Source organism: Budorcas taxicolor, chromosome 11 (assembly GCF_023091745.1).
Source record: "Budorcas taxicolor isolate Tak-1 chromosome 11, Takin1.1, whole genome shotgun sequence".
Taxonomy (NCBI): domain Eukaryota; kingdom Metazoa; phylum Chordata; class Mammalia; order Artiodactyla; family Bovidae; genus Budorcas; species Budorcas taxicolor.
In genome coordinates this window covers 10285907-10299659 of record NC_068920.1, presented here as the reverse complement: position 1 = coordinate 10299659, position 13753 = coordinate 10285907, and the positions used below count along the sequence as shown (strand labels likewise).

Here is a 13753-nt window from a genome sequence, read left to right as displayed (position 1 = left end):
CACACAGTAGGGTGGTGAAGGTGGGGTCTGGAGGACTTCCTGGTCCCCGAGCAGAGGTGGGGAGGGTGCAGGGCAGAGGCAGAGGAAGGGCAGCAGAGGGCCTGGGGGCTGCGAGTGATGGCACGCTCAGTCTTCGTCCGAAGCAGCGTCTCCTATTGTGGGGCCACCGCTCTCCATCCCTGTATTCTTCTGCCGACACGCCCTGCGACCCTTCACGCTGGGGACCCAAGCTCATCCAGCTGTTAAGAAACGAGCATCTTGGCCGGAAGGGGGGCAGACGGGCCAGGCGCTCATGGCTCTCTCGTCCTTCTGTGTTCCAGGAATAGAGCTGTGCCCCCCGGGGAAGCGATTCATGATCACGATGGTGGCAAGCTTCGTGACCACGGCGGGGCAGTTCCTCATGCCCGGGCTGGCCGCCCTGTGCCGGGACTGGCAGGTGCTGCAGGCGCTCATCATCTGCCCCTTCCTGCTCACGCTGCTGTACTGGTCGTGAGTACCCGCCCCACCTGCCCCGCCCGCCCCGGGTGTACTGGTTGTGAGTACCCACCGCGCCCGCCCCAGCCCAGATGGCCCCCAGGTTCAGTTCAGTTCAGTCGCTCAGTCGTGTCCGACTCTTTGTGACCCCATGAATCGCAGCACGCCAGGCCTCCCTGTCCATCACCATCTCCCGGAGCTCACTCAGACTCATGTCCATCGAGTCCGTGATGCCACCCAGCCATCGCATCCTCTGTCGTCCCCTTCTCCTCCTGCCCCCAATCCCTCCCAGCATCAGAGTCTTTTCCAAAGTCTTTTCCAGGTTCAGCCTGTGGCTTCTAACGAGGGAGTTTCTCTCTCTTTTTTAAAAAACTTTCTCTTCTAAATGTTTCATCTTGGAAAACATTCTAACATACACGAGAGTAGACGGAGGAGCAGGACGAGCCCCGGGTGCCCCCTCTGGCCCCATCAGCTGGCCGGGCTCCCCCGATGCTGGGTGTTCTGACATGGCTTTCCCGAATGGGCTTCCGAAGGGCAGGGTCCCGTGTTGGGAGGAGGAAACCTGTTTGACGATGTTCAGGAGAGGTTTCGGAAAAGGCAGTGGCACCCCACTCCAGTACTCTTGCCTGGCAAATCCCATGTACGGAGGACCCTGGTAAGCTGCAGTCCATGGGGTCGCTAAGAGTCGGACATGACTGAGCGACTTCACTTTTACTTTTCACTTTCATGCGTTGGAGAAGGAAATGGCAACCCACTCCAGTGTTCTTGCCTGGAGAATCCCAGGGAGCCTGGTGGGCTGCCGTCTATGGGGTCGCACAGAGTCGGACACGACTGAAGCGACGCAGCAGCAGCAGCAGCAGCTGCAGGAGAGGTTTGGCAGAGCCCCTCCCTGTCTCCTCTGGGTGAGGGTTGGGCAGACTCCGGCCCGCTGTCCGTGTCTGTAAATAAAGTTTTATTGGAACACGGCCGTGTTCACATGTTCCCACCTCTGTCATCCATGACCACTCTCACGCCACGCTGTCAGAGTTGAGCAGGTTCGACCAGGACGATGTGGCAAAGTCAGGAACATTCATCTCTGGTCTCTTGCAGGCGTTTGACCAGCCCTTGTCCTGGACGAGGCCACTAGGCTTTTAGAACCGCGTGTAACTTTTAGTGTCTGGCTTTGCTGACTTTAGGGGAAAAAAGCAACTGAACACACTGGCCTGGGGGTAAGACCTGGTCAACCAGAGGCTTTCACACCCCTCAGGGGATTAATGTTTAGCCAAAGTTGGAAAACCACCGCCCTTCGATAGAGGTTTTTACGCAGAAAGTGAGCGTTGTACTTGTTCTGGAAAAGCCTCTTTTCTCTCTTTCCTTCCCTCCCATCCCACTTATGTGCCAAATTCCAGCCCCGCCCCAGCCCCGAGTCTGAGACACCAGAGAGATTTTTACCAGCTCCCCTGTGTTCCTGTTATTTAGTTACTGATGAAAACCAGTTTCTGGCCAGAAGTCAATTGTGTCTTTGCTTTAAGTGTTCACTGTGGCCAAGACAGGTATTAATTGGGCTTCCTTTTCTAAGCCGCCAGAAAGGGGAAGAAAGCGGCAAACTTTCAACTTACTAGGCTGGCCCATCTTCACTTGGCAATAGAGCCCCCAGCAGAGCAGTCGCATGACCTAGACTCAGGTGGCTTTCCTCAAGACCTGGGTTCCCGCTCAGGGTGTCCGCAGAGTCGGGCACCGGTGGGGAGGAGGCCAGATGAGGTAGAGGCCACCCGCCAGGAGGCCACTCTCGGGCATAGGCCAGCCCCCCTGCTCCCCACCAGCCCAGGGCTGGACGGCTCCGCTCCTGCAGGAGCCCACGTGTCTCAGGACGTCCTGCTCTTTCCGGCAGGGCTGTAAGAGGCGAAGAAAGAAACCGTTCCCCAAGGCAGGATGGAGTGGGAAGCCCTTCCTTTTTATCACCTAAGGAGGCCTTTCCTGGTCACTCTCTTGCTGCACCCAGGGCTCGGCTTCACTTGGCTTGGAATTTCAGGGCATTTTCTTACTTAACACTTGCTCGCATTGCATTTGTGCCAACACAAATGGCAAGCCCTGTACAAACAGTAGATGGGTCAGGCTGGGCATTTCATGGCCCCATTGTACAGAAGGCAAAACTGAGGACACCCACTGGCCCCCGAGCCAAGGGCTGTGCTATCTAATGCCCTCAGCCTCAGTGCCTCATCCCTGACCTCCCCACCACTGAAAGGAGCCCGCCGCCCCGGCATGTCCACTCAGCAGTCAGGAACACCCACCCCCCGAACCCATTGGAGGCTTCCCGGCCTCCACAGCTCCCAGGGGCAGCGGTGCTACCTGCCACCCCTGGGGGCTGGAGGCCTGGGCATCCACACGGCCTCTCAGAGACTCAGACGCCTGTGAGGACAGGCAGTGGCGTCTCCATCACCGCCAGGCTCCGAGGCTCCACCCAGGCTCTGCTCCCACCTGTTGCAGGTAGGATGGGGAGAAGTGGCCGGGAGGGGTTTCCTGGAGCGGGTCTGGGAGCCTGGCTCCCGTGCCAAGTGCTAGAGGGTTTATCTTATTTTTTATTTTCAATGTAAAAAATACATCAAGATTTAATGACAGGCAAGGTTAAAAAAAAAATTCATTGATGTGAATACATTATAAAACCTTAAAATGTTCTTTGAAACACACCAATGTAAAAACAAAACTTGATGGTGGAAAGGGCACCCGGGGTGCTTTGATAAGTGAGGAGTGTGTGCAAACAGACAGATGGGCGGCGTCCGGACGCATGGACGCAGTGTGGTTCCCGCCCGGGCCCCCTGGCTTTGAGGTGGACCCACTTCACCCCGGTCAGCTGCTGTCGTCGACTTCGGGACCCCTGAGGCAGCTGGCGCGCGTCTGGCCTGAGCAGCGCAGGCAGATCGCACTGCTGCTGCCACCGTTGTCAGACCCCCTTCCAGGGGTGCGGGCCTGCGTGCGCGGGGGCCAGTCCAGGGAACCGCGGCCTACCTCTGCCCGCAGCCCTCCACAGCTCCGGGGGCGCCACTGGCTTCTAAAGGCCACTGAAGTGCCCCCTCTTTTTTGTCCCCTGATGACCACCCTTCCACCCCTCTGCTGCAGGAGGAGCTCCCTCACTCCTGAAGCATGAACTGGCCTCTGGGGAGGGCAGGAGCTGCAGCCAGCCAGCACGCCCGGCTGTTGGTGACCAAAATATTAAAAGTCACTCTTTAATTTAAGAATCAGTATTTATATGCGGTCTGGGTGCCTGGCAGCATGCCTGGTGCTTTGGAGCAACTCTGAGGAGCAGGTGCGTGGACAGAGGCCGTAAACCAGAGTCCATCCTAAAGGAAATCAACTGAATGTTCATTGGAAGGACTGATGCTGAAGCTGAACCTCCAAAACGCTGGCCACCTGATGCGAAGAGCCGACTCATTGGAAAAGACCCCGATGCCGGGACAGATTGAAGGCAGGAGGAGACGGGGACGACAGAGGGTGAGATGGTTGGATGGCATTACCGACTCAATGGACATGGGTCTGAGTGAGCTCCGGGAGATGGTGAAGGACAGGGAGGCCTGAAGTGCTGTAGTCGTGGGGTCGCAAAGAGTCGGATACGACTGAGCGACTGAGCAGCAGCAGAAGCAGGGCACAGGACGCAGAGTCCCAGGGACGCAGGGCGAGTGCGGCGCGCGCAGGAGGAGGAGCGCAGATGAAGGCCTCCTGGTCCAGATGAGGCTGGGGCTTCCAGACACATGCTAGGTAAGAGGCTGCATCAGCTGGTTACGGACACAGTGCTGACCTCCAGGGCAGGAGAGAGGGTGCCGGGGCCTGCACCCAGGACAGCATTCAAGCAGGAGTGACACAGAGGCCACCACGGGCATCTGGGCCAGAAAGGGGCCCGGGGCTCTGGGTGAGCCCCTGCACGGGGCTGAGGTCTCAGGCCCTGTCTGCACTTAGAACTGAGGCCCCAGGAGAAAGCTGGCCCTTGGAGCGTCAGTGATGACAGGGCCGGAAGGTCTCCGCGCCGGCAGAGCCTCAGCTCCACACCTGGCTGACTGCCCCGGACCCTGGGCAGGGAGCATTCACCCTTGAGACGTTGGCACCTGGAAGTTTGCACTACAGGGGCCGGAGTGTTCCTCCAAATTCCTGTCGCTGTCCACGGCTGGAAGCTGATGGAGAACCCAGGGACTGGACTCTCGGGGTCAGAAATGAAAGTTCAGTGGGGAATCACTGGATCCGAGACCCTCGTGGAAGGAGATTCTCACCAAGGGGACCCGTCACCGAGGCCAAACAGGAATACATCAGGGAGTCTGCGTCTCGGGAAGTCTGTGAAACAGAGCACTCTGACCGAGAAGTGAATTCACCTCCTGTGCTAAGCGGTCGTCCTTCCCTGCACCGAGCGCGGTTCCAGGCACGAGGGCCTCTGAGTCCAGCCCGTGCTCACGCTCGTTGGGGGGTGAGGAGGGCCACGGCTCGAACAGCAGTAAACGAGCCAACGGCACACTTTCCAATGAGCAGCGCACAGAGAAGTGGGACAGAGCCACGGGAAGACAGGGCTCAGTGTTAGCCTCTCTGAGGAAACGGGCTCTGCTGAGATTAAGGGATCAAAAGAGATCGGACCAGGCTCTGGGCGGAGACGTGTTCCCGGCAGATGAGGAGAGCTGGGCGGAAGCTGGCTCCCTGCGGCTGGCAGGGCTGCGGCCTCTGGGTGTGCGGGTTGTCTGAGAGGGTCTGGGGCCTGAGCGTGCGCCGGGGGTTGGCTGTATTCAGGGGTCCAGGCATGCACTCACTGAGGGAGAGTGTGGGGTGCACCACCAGGAAGGTGTGCACAGAAGAGGTGGTCTTGGCTGGCCCGGGCGGTCTCCCTGCCGAGAGTGACCCGGGGCCGAGGAGGTGCTGGCGAAGGCTGGCTGCGCGGCGTCTGCCCGCAGGGCTGGGGGAGACCCAGGAGGAAGGGTTCCCAAAGACAGTGGAGATGCTCCGTCACGCTCCTGGAACGCCGCTGCTCGCTGTCGCCCCCTGAAGAGCATCTCCGCAGGAGCCGAGCCCCTGGGATGGTTTGTGAGCAGGAGCGTGGGCACGTCCGTCTGCCTGGGACCTGGCGTGCGCTGGGGGTGCTGTGTGTGCAGTCCCTGTGGGTCATCTCAGACGGGAGAAGTTGCAGGCATTCCTGGAACCGGTAGAAGACACAGAAGCCTCAGTACCAAATCCAGGGATGTTATCTGCACTGTGAGAACGTATCCCCATGCACAGGCATGTCTGGGAGTCTCCAGCTGTGGCCCATGGTGGCATCTGCTGGGAGGGCAAGGTCCCACCTTGCCCACCTGCCCTGGCACCCATGTGTCCCTCACCCCGAAGGGAACCTGGGCATGGTCTCCCAGCCAAGTCCCTGCATCAAACAGGGTCTCCCCGAGACTTGCCTGATGGACGCGTGGCGTGAGCTGCCGTGAGAAAGTTCAAGACGTGTGAAGGTACGGGATTATCAGTTGAGCACTGCCGGCACTCAGCGAGCCCTGGGATGCGTCCAGGAGAGCAGGAGGGAGTCAACCCCCTGGGAACAGAGGCCTGAGAGGAGGCTCTCGCGGCCCTGGGAACGGTGGAGAGCAAGCAGTCTGTCCATCCCTCAGAGGGAGGACGAACCTCGACACCGCAGCCATCTGAGCCGGCTGGCCTGGGACTCGCTGGTGGAGGAGAAGCACTCAACACCCTCGGGCGCATGGTGTGTGCTGCAAGCAATCTTAATTTTAAAAAATTTCAAGGAACAAGCGTTTGTAAAACATTTGAAGGGCCTCATGTTAGATAACATTCTGAAGAAAATGATTAACAATTCCAATTTATAAGCGCTCCTAAATATTACTTGGCTCTTTTAAATACCGCCAGGGCTACTCTGGGCAGAATAATACTGATTTTTAACATTTCTTGAGGGTCTGCTTGGAGTCAGATGCTGCCCAGCATTTTCTGTGATTCAGACCTCTGGAGGAGATTCCAGGGCGGGTGAAGAAACAAAGGCAGAGAGAGATTGGCCCAGCTCTGGTCTGCCGGCCAAGGTCAAGGCCTGCAGTGACTCCAGAGCCAGCTTGAGGACAATACGTGTGCATCCCAGCGTGTGTTTGTCTTGCCCACTCTCACCAGGGGAAAAAAACACCTTTCTGCATCAAGAGAAAATTTATTTCAATGTGTGTGTTGGTCTCTCAGCCAGCCCCACGAACTGTAGCCCGCCAGGCGCTTCTGTCCATGGGATTGTCCAGGCAAGAATACTGGAGTGGATTGCCATTCTCTTTTCCAGAGGATCTTCCAAACCCAGGGATGGAACCCTGGTCTCCTGCAGTGCAGGCATATTCTTCACAACAAGGGGTCAAAATAACACAGTGCAGACATAAAACAAGGGCCTCAGGACGCCCTGCACACCAGGAAGGAAACCTGATTCAGTTACACCGCCACCAGAGGTTAAGCCCCACGGGCAACGTTTTCCTCCCAGGAAAGTGGAAGAAGTGAGTCATGAAAGACACGTCGCCTCTGGGAGCTCGACCGACTCTGCAGTGATTATTCGTACAGTCATCAGATAGTTAATTTAAGGAGAGTTTCGGGAAACTTGCAACAAAACCAACAAAGAATGTTTTAGTCAAATCCTGTGTGTGTGCTAAGTCGCTGAGTCGTGTCCAGCTCTTTCCACCCCGTGGATCGTAGCCCCACAGGCTCCTCTGTCCGTGGGGTTTCCCAGGCAAGAACACTGGTGTGGGTTGCTGTCTCCTTCTCCAGGAGACCCTCCTGGCCCAGGGATGGAACCCGGCACAGCTCTTGCATCACTGGCGGGTGGACTCTGCCCCACTGTGCCCCCTGGAAAGCCCATCAGATCCTGTGTGCGTACGTGAAAGTCGTGTCCGACATGGAGTTCTCCAGGTCAGAATACCGCAGTGGGCAGCCGTTCCTCTCTCCAGTGGATCTTCCCAACCCAGGGATCAAACCTAGGTCTCCCACATTGCAGGCAGATTCTTTACCGTCTGAGCCACCAGGGAAGCCCCGTGGATTCCTGGTTGTCTATGAATTATCTGGATGAGAAAAATTAGGTAATACTGACAAAGGCAAGCACAGACACAAAAGCGGCAGCCGGATGTCAGTCGTAAGCACTTGATGAACAAATCGGAATGCTCTCTAAATGGGGTTTGGGGTACTTGCTGATGGGTGGAATTTTCAGGAGTCCTCAGGCTAGAGGCAGCCCCATTTTTGCCCTCTGAGTAGGCAGAGATTATGTAAAATGATAGGAACCCCTGCAGTCGACTGAAACGTTTCCAAGTAGATGTGGAGAGAAGCTGCCAGTCCAAAGCGAGGCACCACCGCAGGGTCTGGCCTCGTTTCCAAAGGCCAGCGGTGCTGACCCCGGAGCCACACCATGGCCCAGTGCCTGGCCTGTGCTCCAGTATTCCACCACGGGGAAGCCAGGGGTCGCGTCAGAGCAGCTTGAGAATCTCGGAGCCTGGGGACCGGCCGAGCTCAGGCGGTGTGCGTGCGTGCGTGTGTGCGTGTGTGTGTTATGCAGGTACGTGTGTGTTGCGTTGTGTTGGGTGTGCATGTGTGTTGTGGGAGTGGCAGGGCGGAGCTGTTGGCGGCCAGCAGAAATTAGGGAAGTGGCCTTTTGGTGACAGGTGTGCAGGGGGAGCGGCTAAGTGCCTGCCTGCCTGGCAACTGGCAAGAGTCCCCGGGGGGATCGAGTGGCCGGGTCCCAGCCTCCTTCGGTTGCTGAAGGCCCTCCGGCAAAGCCCACAACAGGCCCACATGAGGGTGGGTCCTGGCAGGAGATGGGAGGCCTCCTCAATCCTGTGACTGTTCCTTTGGGGTCGGCCGAGGTGTGCCACGACAGGCCGCCTCCCAGAGCCGGGTCTGCGGTCATGGCGAGCCATCGGGGTTCCATCTGTGGCCTCGATGATCATCCCGAGGGGTTCAAGACTGCAGCCACAGGCCGCAGGACGAGGGGCCGCTCCCTGCGGGGTCCCTGAGGCTCCCTGTAACAGGCAGCTTGTCTAGAGGAGCCGAGGGAATTCCAGTTAGAAAAAGAAGCACACAGAGGCTCTGCTCCTTCTGCCCAATCACCTCCTCAGGGCGTTTCTCAGCACCACGTTTTATTTTTATCGTTGGTAAAAATGCCAGATTGATTCCCCTGCAGTATTGCGTTTGAGTGCCCACGTGTCTATCAATTTCTGCGGCCTGATCACCTTTCTTGTGAATCAATTAGTAAAAGGAGCCGAAAGAAGGGAGACCAAGGAAGTAGAGGAAATGAGCCCAGATGAATTCCAAGTAACCCCTGTCTCGAGCGGGAACTGAGGAACGTTTTAATTGTATCCCAGCTATTCCGCGCTGTGGTCCATTCAGAGCTGCCGAACCTTTAAAAGGCCAGCTGCGAAGGCGTCTTAGGGACTGACTCCACCCGTCCTGGCAGAACCTAAAGCAGCGTTGGAGCATCTGTTCCGTGCACTGCATGAGCAGCGCCATTTTTAACTTCCAGAAAGAGGCAACAGTCGCCACAAGTCCCCTTGAAATGAGTTAGAATGTTGGGGCTGGGGGAGCCTTGGTGTCAGGACACACCCCCGCCCCATTCCACAGATGGGGAAACAGAGGCCTGGGGGTGAGGTGACTTGCCCAAGGTCACAAAACTGGTCTATGAGCCTGGGCCTGCTGATAAACCTCCCCCACAGTTTTGCCGTAGTGGAGGAATTCTGGAGTTTACGTGTACATCATGTTGAAAAGCAATAAAGGTGCTGTGTTCCAAATTTATGTAACCTATCAGCTCATGGGATGCAATTTAATTATGAAAGAATTCCTTGTTCCACAGAAATTTACAGGAAGGGTTCATTTGCCTTAGGAAGACTCTGGGGTTTAACCATCCTGAGAGCCAAACTTTCTTTAATTTTGTTCTTGTCCCTTCTCCCTAATTTACTAAATTTAACTCAAATCATGAACTTAACTTTTATTTTTTAAAGAGTTAATTCATAGCCATTTGCTCTACCCCGAACTGAGCCGCCTTACCTAATTTTTTCAATACCAAACAGAACGAAAGTTAAAAAAAATTTTCAGGTGAAAGCTTACCTACTGGAGCCAAGTATATATTTTTATAGGAGCTTTAACTCAAAGACTTAGAATATCCTTCCAGCTGGCGTTTCATTCAATTCTAGTCTTTGATTTTTTTTTTTTTTCATTTTGAGAGCCTTTTCAGAATGTCATACATGTGGTGCTTGGTAATACTCCAGAGTTAGAATCACCTCTTTAAATCAGAGCACCCTTAGAACAACCATCTACGACCCTTTTCTCAGCCACGTTCAGGGAAACTTCATCCTCAAAGCCTTTCACGGCTCTGCTCCTCCATCCTCACCTGTGCTTCCCTCTAACCTGTTTGATCGAAGGCCCTCCCTGTAAGGCGTCACTGGTTTACGTGTTTTCCCCTGGATTGATCGTGTTCAGCTCACGTTTATCCCATGAGTGTGGTGATGTCACCGCAGCTGTGTGTCACCAGCAGGCATGTCACCCACACTGAGTGCCTCGGAATCACAGACAGAACAACTCGAGGACAGAATTAATTTTGCAGAGCGTCAGCAATCAGCCTTACTTCCATACTTTCTTTGTGCGCAAATGTTCCAGTTCAGTGATTTGAAGAGGGACAAGCTTTAGATGTAGACCCTTGCCAGGACCAGGTGTTACATGGATGGGCAGGAAGGCAACCCGTGTGGTGTGCAGTGGGATAGAAGCAGTACTTGGTTTTATTGTTAAACGTTAAGAAGAAAATGTCAACGTCACAGTATTATGAAGGATCACAGTATTAGGTTTTCATTTCTGAGGGATGTTTCGGGTGACAGGGATGCAGAAGAGACCATGAGTCTAAGTCTGACTTGCGTCTTGTTCAGTGCCTCAGTCCTGTCTGGCTCATCTGCGACCCCATGGACCGGAGCCACCAAGCTCCTCTGCCCGTGGGACCCTCCAGGCAGGAATACCGGAGCGGTTGCCGTTTCAGTGTTGGTCCCACGTGTGAGTCCCACAGCAGACGTGGGCTCCAGCCGCCCACTACGCTCTTTCCTTTTCGTTGAAAATGATAGATATTCCTGAGGCTCAGCTACATTCCTGCCAGACTCTGGGCCGCTGGCCGGCTTTTTAATTTCCATGGTGTTATTACGTTATGTACTTGTTGGGAGACATTTCATTAAGTTCCCATAATGTGGCCACACCGCACATCACCCAGGCTGCAGCGGCCATCCTGGGCTTTCTCACAGGCGGACAGCTCAGCGAGTCCTTTATGACCGCAGCAGATTGAAACACCGGGGCTGGGGGCCACCGCAGTATCTGGAGGGCCTGAGGGGGCGTCCCTGGACCAGTGTCTGCCTCGAATCCCCCATCATAGGAGCACGTCCCCGCACTCAGACTGGGCGTCTTTGCTGTGACCCCAAGGTCCTGGACGCGGGTCCTGGGTCGGGGTGCCTGGGCTCTGATCCAGCTCTGCCTTTAACGCCACGGAAGCTGGATGAAGCCTCTGAACCTTGTTCACCTGAGTCTTCCCGTCTGTGCAGTAGGGAGAATGCTACTTCCACATAATGAGCTTGAAAGGCTTAAACTCATGGGAAACGTGTGGCAGGGTGCCTAGTGAGTGTAGACCCAGGCGTGGGAAGATGGTTTGCAGTGCTGTCTGCCCCCGGAGATGGGTCGTGTGGCTGACAGAGTCTGCCTGTCCCCTGTGCCCAGGTCTCCTGGGAGAGCAGTTTCTTTACTTGGGTTCATTCTGGTCCGAGGGCCGCTGCTCCCGCATAACCTCAGGGGCCCCCCTCCCTGGGCCCTGCCTCTCCTCTCCATCTGTCCTCTTGGACCCAGGGTTCTGGTTGTGCCAGCTTGCAGGAACACAGACTGTGTTTTCTCAAAATGATTTTAAAAAATTGAAAATCAATGAAAACAGGATTGCAAGTCTACCACTACCCTCCTCTCAAACCCTGTGTGTTTGTAAATGTATATATACATGTAACATGTACACATATGTTTATATAGACATATACACGTAACATTTACATTTGTAAAATATATACAAGGTTTGTCATAGGTAAGGAAAAATCCTGAGAGAATCACAAAATATTTAGAATCAAATCTCAGCAAGAACTCCTTATCAAAAATTGTAAAGTGTAGCTAAATGGTAGGTGGAATTTTGAATTCCAAAATGTACATGTTAGAAAAGAAGAATTAAAGTTGATGATCTGTGTGTCTCTCACAAGAAATGAGAACGTGACACTAAACTCAGATAAATCAGAAAGATGGATGGGAGAGGGCACTGAGAGCTATAAGGGTGAGCATTTGTGTTAGGTTATTTCATTACAAAGAAAAGCTCTGATAAAATATGGCAAGATGTTAATGTCTATATAATATGATTCTGAGTGTTTCTCTTTGCTTGACATACATTATTCAAAGTTAGTTTGTAAAAAGTAGAAGCTAGTAAAACATTAACTTTTATTATTAAAAAAAAAAAGATCTGTACCTCCAGTTTGAAACCTGTGTTATCAGCTTTCTGAAGGGCTCCCAGGGGAAAAGACATGGGGCTCCCTCCTGAGCCCAGCTTCCGGCTTGAACCATGCCTCCCTGGGGAGGGCCCTCCTGCAGCTCCGTGGGAGGGGGGCTCTGACTCTTGCTGACGACCCAGGTCTCCCAGCTCAGATTAACACCCAGAGATCAGCCCAGTGTACCCAATGTACCGCTGACGTCCACTCTTTCTGCAGAATATATTGTGAACATTTAGAAATTTGATTTTTGTTCAAACAGGCAAGGGGGTGACAGCTGTTACATCATGAGTGATGTGACTTTGAAATAAAAGTTCCACACTGACAGCTTTCCCAGCTTCTGGCTTACTCTTAATTGGAGGCTCTCCAGAGCTGGCAGGGCAGGTGCCGGGCAGCAGCCAAGATAACTGCTTATCAGCATCGGTCAGGCTTCCCGGACACCCTGCAAGCGACAGGGGATGCAGTGACACTGGAGCGTGGGACGCAAGGGCTGTGCTGTCGTCCCCGTCTCCCACCCAGGGGCGCCGCCAGCCTCAGAGGCAAGTCCTGGGGGACACAGCCCGCCCCTGGGCACGTGGCAGTGAGTGGTTTATGAAGAGACCTCTCGGCCCGCAGCAAAGTCTAAAATATTGACTGTTTGGGCTTTTACAGAAAAAGCAAGCTAACCCTGCTCCAAACAGGCACGCTGTTCTCTTCGGCCAACTTGCAAATATCGTTATAAATGTAAAATTACACAATGCATTGATAATAAGACACGACTTTGGGTGGTTTTTTTTTTTTTCTCTCCCACTGGGAATCCTCATCAGATTTCATCCTAAACACAAACCAGCAAGGAGTCTGTTGCCAATAACCCTTGAAAACCATCCTCTCAGGGAGGAGTCCCAGGCATTAGCAGCAAGATGAAAATAGTTCTGCAGGTGAGGCCCAGGAAAGTGCCTGTCAGGTTGCTAGAATGGGGGCATTTTTTAAAACTTAAAATCATTCTATGAGCATTTGTATTTTGAAACAGATCTGTCCATGGGATTTCCCAGGCAAGAAGGCTGGAGTGGGTGACCATTTCCTCCTCCAGGGGATCTTCCCGACCAGGGATGGAACCCAAGCTCCTGCATTCTTTACTGTCTGTGCCACCAGGGAAGCCCCTCTTTTGAGACAAACTGTCACAAAAGCAGTCAGTGAGTTGCTGGAATGGGCTTTGGACACGCAGAGTTGTGCTCAACAGTCTCCATGGGTTTCTTGACGCAGCTGGGAGGACACTGCTCCTTTCTGCCGTATTTTTTAAACTTGCAGCTTTATACTTTCTAAAGAAAACTAGCAACATCCAAGGCCACAGTCCTCTCGGCCAGTGGTACTACATGAATCCCGAGCCCCCACTGGCCTCCACAGTCACAGAAACCCAGACAGACCTGCCTGGACGCTCCCAGCCCCTGACAGAGCGTCTTCTCGCCCCACGCGATGTGGAGACCCTCACCTGCGCCCCATCTCTGTGCAGGATCTTCCCCGAGTCCCTGAGGTGGCTCATGGCCACCCACCAGTTTGAGTCGGCAAAGAAGCTGATCCTGCACTTCACGCAGAAGAACCACATGGATCCCGAGAGCGACATCAAAGGCGTCATGCCCGGTGAGCACGCCTTCCCTTCCACCCCAGGGCCCCACCAGGTGTGGGGGGCCCGCCAGCCACCCCTCCAGGACAGGGAGTCACCCCACCATGCCCCTGGTGCCTGTGAGGGCCCTGCTCTGCCAGGCAGCGGCCCCATCCAGGGGTCTCACTTCCTGTGATGGTTGCTTCCC

The 13753-nt window shown here is 54.5% G+C and overlaps 1 protein-coding gene across 4 annotated transcripts in view; it reads left to right on the top strand.

Annotated features, from left to right (window-relative positions):
* Window positions 1–13753, top strand: part of SLC22A23 (solute carrier family 22 member 23) — a 126309-nt gene that overhangs the window by 94004 nt on the left and 18552 nt on the right. For all 4 annotated transcript variants that reach the window (XR_008200136.1, XR_008200137.1, XM_052648610.1 and 1 more), the window contains exons 4-5: window positions 321–489; window positions 13456–13583. Coding sequence is in view for 2 of the 4 variants with exons in the window: in XM_052648610.1 (XP_052504570.1) it covers window positions 321–489; window positions 13456–13583 (297 nt within the window). In the remaining 2 variants the exon portion in view is untranslated. The remainder of the gene's footprint in view (window positions 1–320; window positions 490–13455; window positions 13584–13753) is intronic.